At 41.8% G+C, this 12,416-nt stretch overlaps 2 protein-coding genes across 4 annotated transcripts in view; one reads left to right on the top strand and one right to left on the bottom strand.

Moving 5' to 3' along the window:
* The window catches only part of LOC147322408 (uncharacterized), a 19,852-nt gene extending 17,097 nt beyond the window's left edge, over window positions 1-2,755 (top strand). The window contains exon 6 of the mRNA XM_086306843.1: window positions 1,492-2,755. Coding sequence (XP_086162969.1) covers window positions 1,492-2,013 — 522 coding nt within the window. The 3' untranslated portion in view covers window positions 2,014-2,755. The remainder of the gene's footprint in view (window positions 1-1,491) is intronic.
* The window catches only part of LOC147322407 (uncharacterized), a 27,312-nt gene continuing 14,966 nt past the window's right edge, over window positions 71-12,416 (bottom strand). Inside the window, exons 5-6 of one of the 3 annotated variants that reach the window (XR_015131083.1) lie at window positions 5,054-5,563; window positions 71-4,333 (exon numbers count right to left, since the gene is read on the bottom strand). Coding sequence is in view for 2 of the 3 variants with exons in the window: in XM_086306895.1 (XP_086163021.1) it covers window positions 5,379-5,563 (185 nt within the window). In the remaining variant the exon portion in view is untranslated. Of the gene's footprint in view, window positions 5,564-12,416 lie in introns of all 3 variants that reach the window. The other 2 variants (XM_086306895.1, XM_086306897.1) reach the window with 2 other exon arrangements.

Raw genomic sequence — 12,416 nt, 5'->3', positions numbered from 1 at the left:
TGCGATAACGATATAACTGACGATATAATTGATGCGAGACAAAATACAACTCCACAACATTACTAGCGCAAAAAGACAACCTATCATTTATTTTCACTTAAACAAGAAGCTGGTTTTTATGTACATTAAAGCTTTATAAAAATGTAACAGTGCAAATGCAAATTCCTTGCTGAAAGTTTAACCAAAAGGCATTTCCAGTAGAAATGGGCTGACATATCCTGAGCATAACCATGTATAATATCCACTGAAGTTAAAAAGATTAAACTGCAGTGTGCAGTACGTATTTTTCGGACCATAAGGTGCACGGGATTATAAGGCACATTAAGCGAAACAAAGCAGTCAGATAAATCAAACTTTATTAAACTCATTCTTCTTGCTTCCTCCACTTCTGTACCATTGATTCATTAATGTTGAATTCTCTGGCAGCTGCTCTATTCCCATGTTGTTGCAGTATATTAATGACTAACCTCGTATTGTGGATGGATTATCTCAGTTGTTCTCCTGACTGAAGTTTGGTCCGTTTACAGCATCCTGCCATGCGATTGCATTTGTCTCTAACCATGAGGAACCTTAACGTTAACTTTTATAAGTGGAAAAGTGTTAGTGTTTGTCCTCCAGCTTCACTGTTTATGTTATGCTAACATAGCTGTGTCGCTAGCGATCACGTAGCACATCATTATATACCAGCTAGCCCAACTTCAGTAACACAACAAACGTCACTGCTGTTTAGTTTCCTGTCTTCATTTATGTTGGAAGTGATAGCAGAGCTGTACGTTTGATTTTTTTTCGAAATCTCTCAGTCAGAACATGCTATATCATGCTTAGGTAACTAGCGAAACTAGCGAGCTAACTTCCGCTAGCTTCCTGCTAGCTTCTAACTCCGTTAAATGTAATACATTTTGTTTTCATGGATGCCTGGAAGTTAAACTTCATAGTTACACCTGGTAAAGCAGCAATGCTGATCGTTTTATTAAAGATGAAAGAATTTAGACAGTTTTTAACTCTTAGTGATGCTGCAGTGTTCGTTTGACCTGAAGCATACGGAGTTTAGGACCCAGATTACTCCCAGATTTAAGGGCATCTTAGTCCGACGGCCGCTTGCATGTTCTGCAAAAAAATGTGCTTTGTCGTGTATCTGACGGACAAACACCAAACCAGTTCCACATCACTGAAGTTGCACCATTTTTACAAACCAATTCTGGTTCATCTGTTTCACTCAACAATCGGCCATGTGCGTATGAAAACAAAGGCACTGCGCATGCGCGTTTTACTCCCATTCTATCGCGATATTTCATTTTCCTATCGTTGCCTAACATTATACCGGTATTACCGTGAACGGTATAATATGGCCCAGCCCTAGGTATGTATTTATATTTTTATCTGTGTTAACTGAAACAGTAAAATGTAATTGGACGTCTGCAGAGATGCTCTTTATTTCAGGCGACGTTCAGGATAAAAATGTTGAAGGACTGTCTTTGTGTCTTTGTTTAGAAGCAGAGCGACACAGATGGATCCAGTTCTCAACCCTGTCCTCACTGTGGTGGTGGGAAAGACTTTCGTTGTGACCTTTGTGGGAAAGCTTTCAGTCACCAATACACCTTAAAAGTACATCGACGTAGACACACTGGAGACAAACTGAAATACTGTAAAGAATGTGGGAAAAGTTTCACCACATCAAGTAGATTAAAACGCCATGAACTGATTCACAGTGGGGTTAAAAAGCACGTCTGTGATCAGTGTGGGTCATCCTTCACCACTGCAAGTCAGCTTAAATCACACAAACGATCCCACGTTACTAATAAACTGTTTCACTGTTACCAATGTGCCAAAACATTCACTAAATTATCTGCTCTGTGCAAACATCAGCGTGATCACTCAGGGCTGAAATCACTCCCATCACTGGATCACAGTGAATCTGAAGAGACAGAAAGATCCTCTGGTTTCAGTGTCAGACTTAAAACCCTTGAGATCAGGCTCCACAGAGTTCAGATCGAATCTCCTGTAAAGATCTGATGAAAATGTTCCACTGGATGGATGGATTGATGTATAATCTCTTTTTCTGAAGGTTGCTCTCTTCCTGTTTCTGCCAGTGCTGACTGCACAGATGTAATATAGATCCATGTCACTGTTTGGAAGTATCAGAGAACTGCTGATGCTGTAAAGCTGCTGCTCAGTCTGATGGGCTGTTGTGTTGTTGTTAGTGATGCTGGATGAAGGGCTGGTGGACCAGGTGAGCTCAGGTTGAGGGTAGATCCCGTCTGAGCTGCAGGTGATCCTTTGTCCTATTTGTTGGAGACACAGACTGGACCTCGAAAAAATCTAAGAATAAAAAAAACAAAAGAAAAATATATTTCTAAACAAGTCAGAACACAATTTTCCTTTTCTGTTTATTTCATGTTAACATGATTTAATTTAACAAAAATCATGTAAACATGGTGAATTGACTGCTGAGGACTGGGGCAAAGTCATTGTTGGGTTTAGATTTTATTATTGTCATTTGTATACAGGAAATATTTAACCATATATGCTTAGAGGTGTATAATCAATTGTGTAGTGATAGGATGTGTGATCTTTAGCAGGCTGTAAAGGGAGCATGGGAAGAGGTCGTACCTTGTTTTATTGTTTTACGGTAGGATTAACGTAGCTATGTCTGTTTTAGTCTAAGTGCTTTTTTACATATAGATGAACTGTTGGATTTTCCAGACCAGCAGGTTAAGGGAAGTCGTTTATGGACACACACACACACACACACACACACACACACACACACACACAGTATTCTTTGTTCACATGTATACCTATGTAAGATGTTATATGTTAATGACCCTATGCATATTCATGTGACCACAATAAAATGAGTGCTATGGGGAACCTGGCTGAGAGTCTGACGAAGATCAAGTGGTGGAACGACACTTGGCTCCAGGCAGGTCTCCCTCATGCATGAGTAACACGAAGAACTTTGGTGCCTTGTGTCTTGCTTTTTGCTGTGTAGCAAGTTGTCCTTAACGTTCCAGCGAATAGGTTTGCAGCATAAACCTATCAGTCATATTCTCAGATGAAGCCTCTTTCCGATTGTTTGAAGCATCTGGGGAAGAGGCTTGTGCGGAGAAGAAAAGGTGAGCGCTACCATCAGTCCTGTGTCATGCCAACAGTAAAGCATCCTGAGACCATTCATGTTAGGGCAGGGATAGCTCAGTAGGTAGAGTGGTGGCCCCATGATCGGAAGGTCGGGGGTTCGACTCCACTGAACGGCTACCCTGAGGTACCCCTGAGCAAGGTACCGTCCCTACACACTGCTCCCCGGGCGCTGCACTGGCGGCTGCCCACTGCTTCACTGGGTGAATGGGTTAAATGCAGAGGAACTATTTCCCTATGGGGACTAACACGCACACTTTACTTTACTTTTACTTTACTTTGGGATTGCTTCTCATCCAAGGGAGTCTGCTCACAATTTTGCCGCAAAACACAGCCATGAATAAAGAATGGTACCAAAACACCCTGCAACAGAGCTACAGATTAAAAATGCCCAAGGCGAAGCACTCAAAAGTCTGGCTGTACTTCACAGCATCTGATGAAGCACCTGGTGATTGATAGCTTGCCGCAAGACCTCACACTGAGCACATCTACTGCGGATGTGGTGCCTGTTATCGGACCCAGAGTTAGCAATATCCCCCAAGAACCCGAAGAGTGGAGTCCTGGCCTCTAGCCCTGCCAGTGTAGCACCGGTTCCAACCAAAGGAGGTATGTTGTATTGTTACGCCCCTAGTCTAGGCGTGTAGGGACGCACATAAGGTTGGAGGAGAGAGAGACAAATCCCCGCCCTGGTTCCCAAGCCAAACATCCAAACCAGTTGTGAGTAAAAAAAGGTGATTTTATTTAAGGACAAGAAGCATAGCTCCAGGGTGAGCCCAGGCCAAAATAATAAACAAAACCAACTAAGTCCCACCAGAAAAGACTAACTAAACCCTAGGAAAGAAATAGAACAAACAAATGACAGAGCTATCCCTCGCTCCCTGACCCAGAAAACAGGAGAAAACGATTCCAAAAGAAAAGGCAGCTCACCCCTTCCGCTTCAGCCCACGAGTGCCTAAGCTCTCAGCTAATGCACTAGGAGCGGCTTTCACAATTCACACTCACACAAATACACAATATAAGCACAGGCTGGGAAAACCAGGGTCAGGACCGTGACGACTGTCAGGCTACTCGCTCGTTCCACTCTCTCTCTCTCTCTCTTCCTCAGAGCTGTCAGAGCGGCTTTTTGAAGGTGGTCAACCGCTCCATGGTCCAATCAGTTGCTCACGACTCCTCATTAGGGGAGTGTCGGGAGAAAACTCTGCAAAAACCCAGGAGAAATAAAGACACAATGAGACAAAGTTACTTTCTTTGCTAAACGTGTACACGGGTGAGCTGCTGAGAACAACTCACACCATGGACAGTGGCTTGGCATTTTTTATAGGCACAGAGCACAGAGACAGTGAGAACAGGATAAGAAAATAATAAACAGATAAAATAAAACAACTCCATATATGGTGCTAGTCTCGTCAGCAGAGAGCTGGGAGAGATAAAACAATCTAAAACAATATGTCCCAGAAACAATATGTCTTTGCTGGGAAAGTCTAAAAAGACACTTCTAAACTAATCTAACCACAGACAAAGGGCATCTTTGTACATTTAAAAGAAGGTAAAGAAACATAGAATCATTTTTCCTCTAACATATTCCCTCCTGTTTTAACTTATTTTAAATGTGCAAAACAGTTGTCTGAAAAGGTTACTGATTAGTTACGCTTAGCAATTTTCTAATTTTCAAAATGTCAGCATAGCAGAAATGTAAATCATGTGGTAAAAGGATAAAACAATAAAATAATAAAAGAACAAAAGTACAGTAAAGGAAATAACAACAAGAAAAAAATAATAAAACTAAAACTACAAAAATAAAAGGATAAAAACCTTATGTTGTACCTGCATAAGCTACTAATGTGTTAATCAGTGCATGATCACTTGACAAGTCATTTTTAATCACCACGTCATTTATTAGCAGTGTATATGTATTTACATAGGTGAGTAGGCAGCTCCCCCACTGCCCGCGATCCATTGTTCATCACACATACTGGCAGTTGCGCTGCGCTCAGTTTGTTCAGTAGAATGACATCAGGCAGTGGGTCTGAGACTTGGGGCCAGGTCAGTAAGTTGGTCTGTTGTCCCTCACTGAAACAAAGATGAGGAGCCCGGCCAGGGTCAGGGCCACTGCAGTTATTAGGAGCCACCACCTCATGACAGCAGGACACACCCTCCTGTTGTGAGTTGACTTCTCGGCCAGAAAGGCTGTTCCCTCCACCGAGCAAGATCACAACAATTGGGCGAGCCCGCGTCAGTTCAGTTTAGATGGCTTCACTTACTCTCCTGCAGTGGCTCTGATGGATCCAAGATGGTTGTTCCGCTATTTTGCAAGCGGTAGGTGTAGTGAGAAGAACTTGGTATGGTCCCTCCCACCTCGGTGAGCTCCAGTTTTTCCTTTGGAGCACTTTGATCAGAACCCAGTCACCGGACTGTAATCTGCAAGACACTGGAGAGACATCATCAGGTTGTTGATTATGTACAATGATCTCTTTGTTTTCCAACAGCTTAGACATCCATTCTGCTAATGTGGTTTCTCGGATTGATTGATTTATCTATTGGTTCACTGGTGATGGGCAGTGGGAATGGCCTACCATGAATGATTTCAAATGGAGTTAGTTTCTGGGAGCCCTGCGTTAAACGCATCCACGTTTTCACTAAACCCAAACATTTAGGCCACGGCCTTCCTGTTTCTGCCATGCACTTCCTGAGCCTTTGTTTTATAGTGCCGTTAGTTCTCTCTACAAGGCCTGCACCTTGTGGGTGATATGCACAATGGTGTTTTATGCTGAAACCAAGTGCTTCAGAGACCTTAGTGATGACATCATTTACAAAATGAGTGCCGTTGTCTGATCGTATCAAAGCTGGGATGCCATATGTGGGTATGAAGTGATTACACAGACATTTTGCTACTGAAATTGCATCTGCCTTTTTCACTGGGTAGATTTCCGGCCACTTTGAGAACACATCTATAACCACTAGGGCGTATTTCGACCCTTGACATTCGCTTAGCTCAATAAAATCCATATGAATTGTGTGAAAACGATAAGGTGGAGTGGGAAAATGGCCTCTTTTTGGTCTCAGGTTTCCCTGAGCATTATATTTTTGACACATCATGCACGTTCTGACAAATTGTTTTGCTGAGGTTTCAAAGTTTACAGTGTAGAAATGAGAGTTGACAATACAGGTCATACCCCCCGTTGACAGATGCGTACAGCCATGTGTCACTAATGCTGCTGTTTTGTGGAGAGATTTTGGCAACACTGGCTTGCCATAGCACATCATTAAGTCGTTTGTCAGAACTGCACCGTGTTTTAGCCATTTTGTCTGTTCGGCTGTGCTTGCTGCTTTTTGTTCATTTTTCAATACATCCAGTGGAATCTGATGTGTGTTTACTGCCATCAATGTGATGTTTGTCATTTGTGCCGCCTGTTTTGCTTCTCTGTCAGCAAAGTTGTTGCCTGTAGTAATGAAAGAGCCGTCAGTTTTGTGTGCCGCACATTTACACAATGCGAGTTGTTGTGGTAAATGTATTACAGTCAGTAGGCGTTGTAACAGGTTGGCATGCTGAACTGGTTTTCCGGTTGATGTAATCATTCCTCTGTTTTGCCAAATTTTTGCAAAATCATGCACAGCAGAGAAAACATACTGGCTGTCTGTATGTATGTTTATTCGCTTGTCTTTGTGCATCTCACATGCGCGTATCACAGCTATCAGCTCAGCGCTCTGTGCAGAATATGAAGAAGTGGTTTTGCTTCTATTATCTTACTGTCTGTGGTCACTGCGTAACCTACACCATTCCGACCGGTGCTGTAAGGTCAAACGCTGTTCCCCTAGCTTCCACAGTTGCTGATCATAAGGTGGATCTGGGCCTGGAGTTTGTTTAGATCTCAGAGTGTTGTGATACTCTGTCGGTTTCTGGAAAGTGGATGTGGCGGGTGTGTGTTGACGGGCCACATCGTGTAGTGCTTTTAGCTCTGGCAAAGCGAGAGTCCAGTAATAATGTGGAACACCGTAGCCTTGAGAGAGACACACACGGCTACTGTTTTCTGTGTTAGTGCTATCTGGCTCTGGTGGGGTGTCATTTAGCATGCACTCAGCAGTCATGCCATTCTTTTCTGGTATTACACCTATCTTAAGTTTTGTCAGAGCGTCTCTACCTAGCAAATTTACTGGACACGACAGGTCATATATGCATTTAATAAAGCACCTGCGGCCACTTGCTGTATGTACTAGTTCTAAAGGGGCAGTTAATTGTTGTACAATTGTGTGGCCACCTGCAAATGAGTCTCTTAGTCTATTGTCAACACGTCAGCCTTATTTTTAAGTTACAGAATGCTTCTTCTTTTTTTTTCTCTTCTCTATAAATGCAACACTACATTTTCACTTAAGGCATTTTTAGATAATTTCTAGTTTTTCAAACAATTCATGCATCTCACACATTTCAAACTTTGAAGTTAGGGTTGTTTCCCATTTATACAGTGGGGCAAAAAAGTATTTAGTCAGCCACCGATTGTGCAAGTTCCCCCACCTAAAATGATGACAGAGGTCAGTAATTTGCACCAGAGGTACACTTCAACTGTGAGAGACAGAATGTGAAAAAAAAAAAAAATCCATGAATCCACATGGTAGGATTTGTAAAGAATTTATTCGTAAATCAGGGTGGAAAATAAGTATTTGGTCAATAACTAAAATACAACTCAATACTTTGTAACATAACCTTTGTTGACAATAACAGAGGTCAAACGTTTACTATAGGTCTTTACCAGGTTTGCACACACAGTAGCTGGTATTTTGGCCCATTCCTCCATGCAGATCTTCTCGAGAGCAGTGATGTTTTGGGGCTGTCGCCGAGCAACACGGACTTTCAACTCCCGCCACAGATTTTCTATGGGGTTGAGGTCTGGAGACTGGCTAGGCCACTCCAGGACTTTCAAATGCTTCTTACGGAGCCACTCCTTTGTTGCCCGGGCGGTGTGTTTTGGATCATTGTCATGTTGGAAGACCCAGCCTCGTTTCATCTTCAAAGTTCTCACTGATGGAAGGAGGTTTTGGCTCAAAATCTCACGATACATGGCCCCATTCATTCTGTCTGTTTAATTCTATAACAGTGATCAGACAAGAGACAAGAGGATGCAAAGGGGTCTGCATGGGATAAAGAAAATAAACTTTATTAAACAGCATCAGTAGCATCAGATTATTAAAGAGTGATCACACTGTTTCCTGACTGTTCTGAAGGTTGTGGACACTGATGCATTGACTGGGGGTCAGACAGGTGTGTTAGTGGCCTCATATCTCTTTGATATGAGGCAAAATTGGTAGCAGTCCTACCAATTTTGCCTAAAATTTGTGAAAAAGGCATCTCCAAAATAAATTGCATGCTGCTCTTGAACCATTTGGAGTATATGCATGGTTTTGGTCTCTTTTGAAAGGAGACAATCTGTAGTTTGTTCCTGAGGTGTCAGAATCACTTTATGTCATACTGCTATTGAGTAATAGAACTTTGAACACACTAAAAAAGAGAGAAAAAAAAATCCGCCCAAGTTTTTTTTTGTAAGGAATGCATGCAGATGCCTACCTTGTGAGGTATTAGCTGGAAAACACAACAGGATCAAAGCATGAAGCCTTACCAAGCCACAATTCAAATTTGATAACAATATCTTAGAAAATGAGTGTTCTATGCAAGTTTATTTAGGTCTATGTATAGGCGCTACCCAAAAAAGGCCACTTGGAGACTCCAAATGGCCCTTTGTAACAATCAACACATAAAAGGCTGTAATTCTTGAATGCTTTTATGTACAGTCCTAATTTTGGTCTCTAATTAAAGGTTACACTCAGAGCTATTCTTACATCCAGATTTATTGTCAATACTTTACAAAATTACAGGAGCATAAACATTATACAGTGTTTTTTTTTCAATTTCGAAACAAATGTAAAGGGAAAAAAAAGTATTATGGCATTAAAACTCACTATATATACACATTATGTATATGCATCTGTGTGTGTATAAATATATATATAGTTTTTCACACAAATGTATTTTTACAATTATATTTTTTAGAGATCATTGGCATCATGCCAGTCTTTATAACAATCTCGACTTGGCAAAAAGCACAAAGGCACATCACAGGAGGAGCACTTTACTGGTGTCTTTGCCTGGCAGTGTCTGCACCTCAGACGACCTGTGGTGCTGTGTCCACTGATATGCACAGGCTTGTGATGTGCTCTGTTTGGAGAGGGTGATGGTGCGGGCGATGGAGCAAGGCTGCCAGCTGCCGCTGCCAGCTCCTCAATAAGTGTCTCCCGAAAAGCCTTTTGGTGCATGGGTACCTCTCCTTTACCCTTTGTGATGCTCTTGTGAAGCAGGAAGGCATTCACAACAGCAATGTCCAGAAAATGATAAAAAAATGTCTTATACCACCTCTGAGTCTTGTGGATGACTTTATAGTAGTTTATCAAGGCATCGGAGTGGTCCACCCCACCCATGCACCTGCATTGACAGAAAAAACAAGAACAAACAGAATTGAATAACAAGAACAAACAAAATTGGATTTCCAAAAAACAAAATAAATAACATAATAGTTATATAGATTGTTGAATATAAAATACATACCGATTATACTCCTTCACTGCTGGTGGAACAGAGATGTCTTTCAGCACCCAGTGTCCATCTGCATCTCTAACTCTCCTTTGAACAGTGTCCCCAGCATGGGCTGTGTGAAGGGTTGAGCACAGGAACACATCCCTTGTGTCTCGCCACTGAACGAAGAGAAGGGAGTCCTTTCGGATCCATCTTATGCTGCCACGGGGAGATTTAGAGTCCAGGCAATTTTTTTTGGTTTTTGGAAATCCAATTCTATTTGTTCGTATTGTTCCACATGCCCAGATCCTCTTCTGAAGGAGGTCACGGAAAAGGGAGGGACTACTATAAAAATTATCTACAAAAAGTTTGTATCCTGTGCCAAGCAACCGTGTATCGATAAGCTCCATCACGGATTCATAACTTAGTCCCTTGCCACTGTTTCCCTGCAGCTTCCCTTCATACACGAAAAAGTCCCATGTATATCCGTTGCTCGAATCTGCCAAAACAAAAAGTTTGTATCCCCAGCGAACAGGCTTATTTTTCATGTATTGCTTTATTCCAATACGTGCTTTGGAGGCAACCATTCGCTCGTCAATGGAAATTTCTTGGCCAGGGTTATAGTTTTTTTTACAGACCTCCCTCATCTCCGTGTATAATGGTTTTATTTTGCAGAGACGGTCAAAATCTGCCGTACCTCTTCTCTGCTCATTAGCAGCATTGTCCTCCAAACTGCTTAGGTGAAGGGAGCGGCAGATCCTTTGAAACTTCTTACAAGACATTATTTTTTTAGGGAATGGAAGGCTGTACAGTTTACTACCTCGCCAGTAATCAGTGATTGCAGGGAGTTTGACCAGACCCATATAAATCACCATGGCCATAAAAGCATACATGTCCTGTAAAGTCAAGTCAATCCATGGGTTAGAGGGCTTGTGGCATGTTGATCCAAAGTCATTTGTGTTTTTAATTATTGTCAGCAACATGGAGTTTGTGAAATAAAGTTGAAAAAGCTGTAAAAGTGTGTATGAAGCTGTAGTTATGATCTGAGGTCCTGGTGATTTGATGGGCCTGAAGGTGGGCTGTGGTGGTATTATGTCTGGAACATCTGTATCATTCCATCCCTCTTCAGATGTACTGGCTGGCATCTCAGCTTGACTGCTGCCAGTTCTCCCTCTTCCTCTCCCCCTACCTCTTGGCCTTCTGCCCCTACCTCTTGGCCTTCTGCTTCCAGAAACTCTTTGGAAAGTGGAAGGATGTGGCTCCTCTTCTGACGAAATGCTGTCATCGTGTTCCTCTGTACTTGTCTTTTTACTGGCTGGCTCCCATAGTTCATCTGATTCTGATGATTGTCTGTGATATACAAAAAAACAACAACGATATAAGTTAGCAGGAACACCTCAAAACACACACAATATATATATATATATATATATATATATATATATATATATATATATATATATATATATATATATATATATACACACACACATTATATAAAGACACACGACGTGAGTTAGTAAGAACACAATCAAAACACAAAGATGCACACACACAAACAAACAATATAAACACAGCAGGAGTTAGTAAAAACGCATCAAACACACAGAGGAGCAGGCGCGCGCACACACACACAAAGGCGCAGGCGCGCGCACACACACACAAAGGCACACATACAAACAGTAATATCATTCTATGATATAATAAACACTTACATGTCGAGCGTAGCGTCTCCTCCATCCAAAAAAATATCCTCTGCTACCGAGTCACCAAAGGAAACATCACTGTCTTCTTCGGAAATATCTTCCTCCGACTGATCACTGTCACGCCGAGTGCATTGTTCGAGGACTTCTTCCAGTGAGAAGTAAGTTTTCCTCTTTGCCATTTTGTACTTACAAAGCTCCTTTGGTCGCAAGTTCTCTCAAAATGCTGTATGAACGCGCTGTCGTCGCTATGCTCCTTTGGTCGCAAGTTCTCTCAAAATGCTGTATGAACGCGCTGTCGTCGCTATGAAAGTTTACGCAAAAGCGCACGAGTCACAAAAACCTTTTGCGCATGCAAATAGGAGGGCAAAAACAAGTGTCCTCCCCCTTAAGCTGCATATCAATCTTCTTTAAAGATCATTGGCTATCTGATACGCCAATCATTTTGACACTCTGCCACAATTGGAAGAAGTTACTGCCCATCAAAGGGGGGCTGGCCAGACCGCTGACCACCAGCTGTGTTTGGCTATCGCTGCTTGTTCACACCTGTGTGAAGCACCCATTGGTTCAAATGAGGTGTCAATCGAAAGTGCAGAGGTCAGCGGCCATTTTGAGATCAAAATACCCGGAATATTTACATGTCAAAAGCTGCTAATGCTTCAGGAAGCACCGAAAATAGGATTATTCGCCGGCTACTTTGAAACAATACTATTACATTCAGTGGATGTTTATCAACATATAAATGTCTCAGAGACTAAATATTGGACTGATTTGGATTGCCTGGACTCTTGGCAGTCTAACTACACCGTTTTTGTTGGAATATTATGAACCAGTGGACTAACAGGTGCAAAATAAGTGAGTACAGACCTTACTTTTTTTTTTTTTTTTCGATGTTGGCAGCCTGACATAAACACTAATTGTACCTGCTATGTTGATTCTATCTTGAAATGCTTTACATCGTTCGAATCACGAGAATCTCAGCTTTCCAAATATATATAACATGTTTAGCTTCTTTTTTG

This window comes from Aulonocara sp. 'chitande type north' Nkhata Bay, linkage group LG9, assembly GCF_057382095.1.
Source record: "Aulonocara sp. 'chitande type north' Nkhata Bay isolate Kocher_YH1m ecotype deep benthic linkage group LG9, A_spYH_male_GT1.1, whole genome shotgun sequence".
NCBI lineage: Eukaryota > Metazoa > Chordata > Actinopteri > Cichliformes > Cichlidae > Aulonocara > Aulonocara sp. 'chitande type north' Nkhata Bay.
This window is presented reverse-complemented; position numbering and strand designations above follow the sequence as displayed.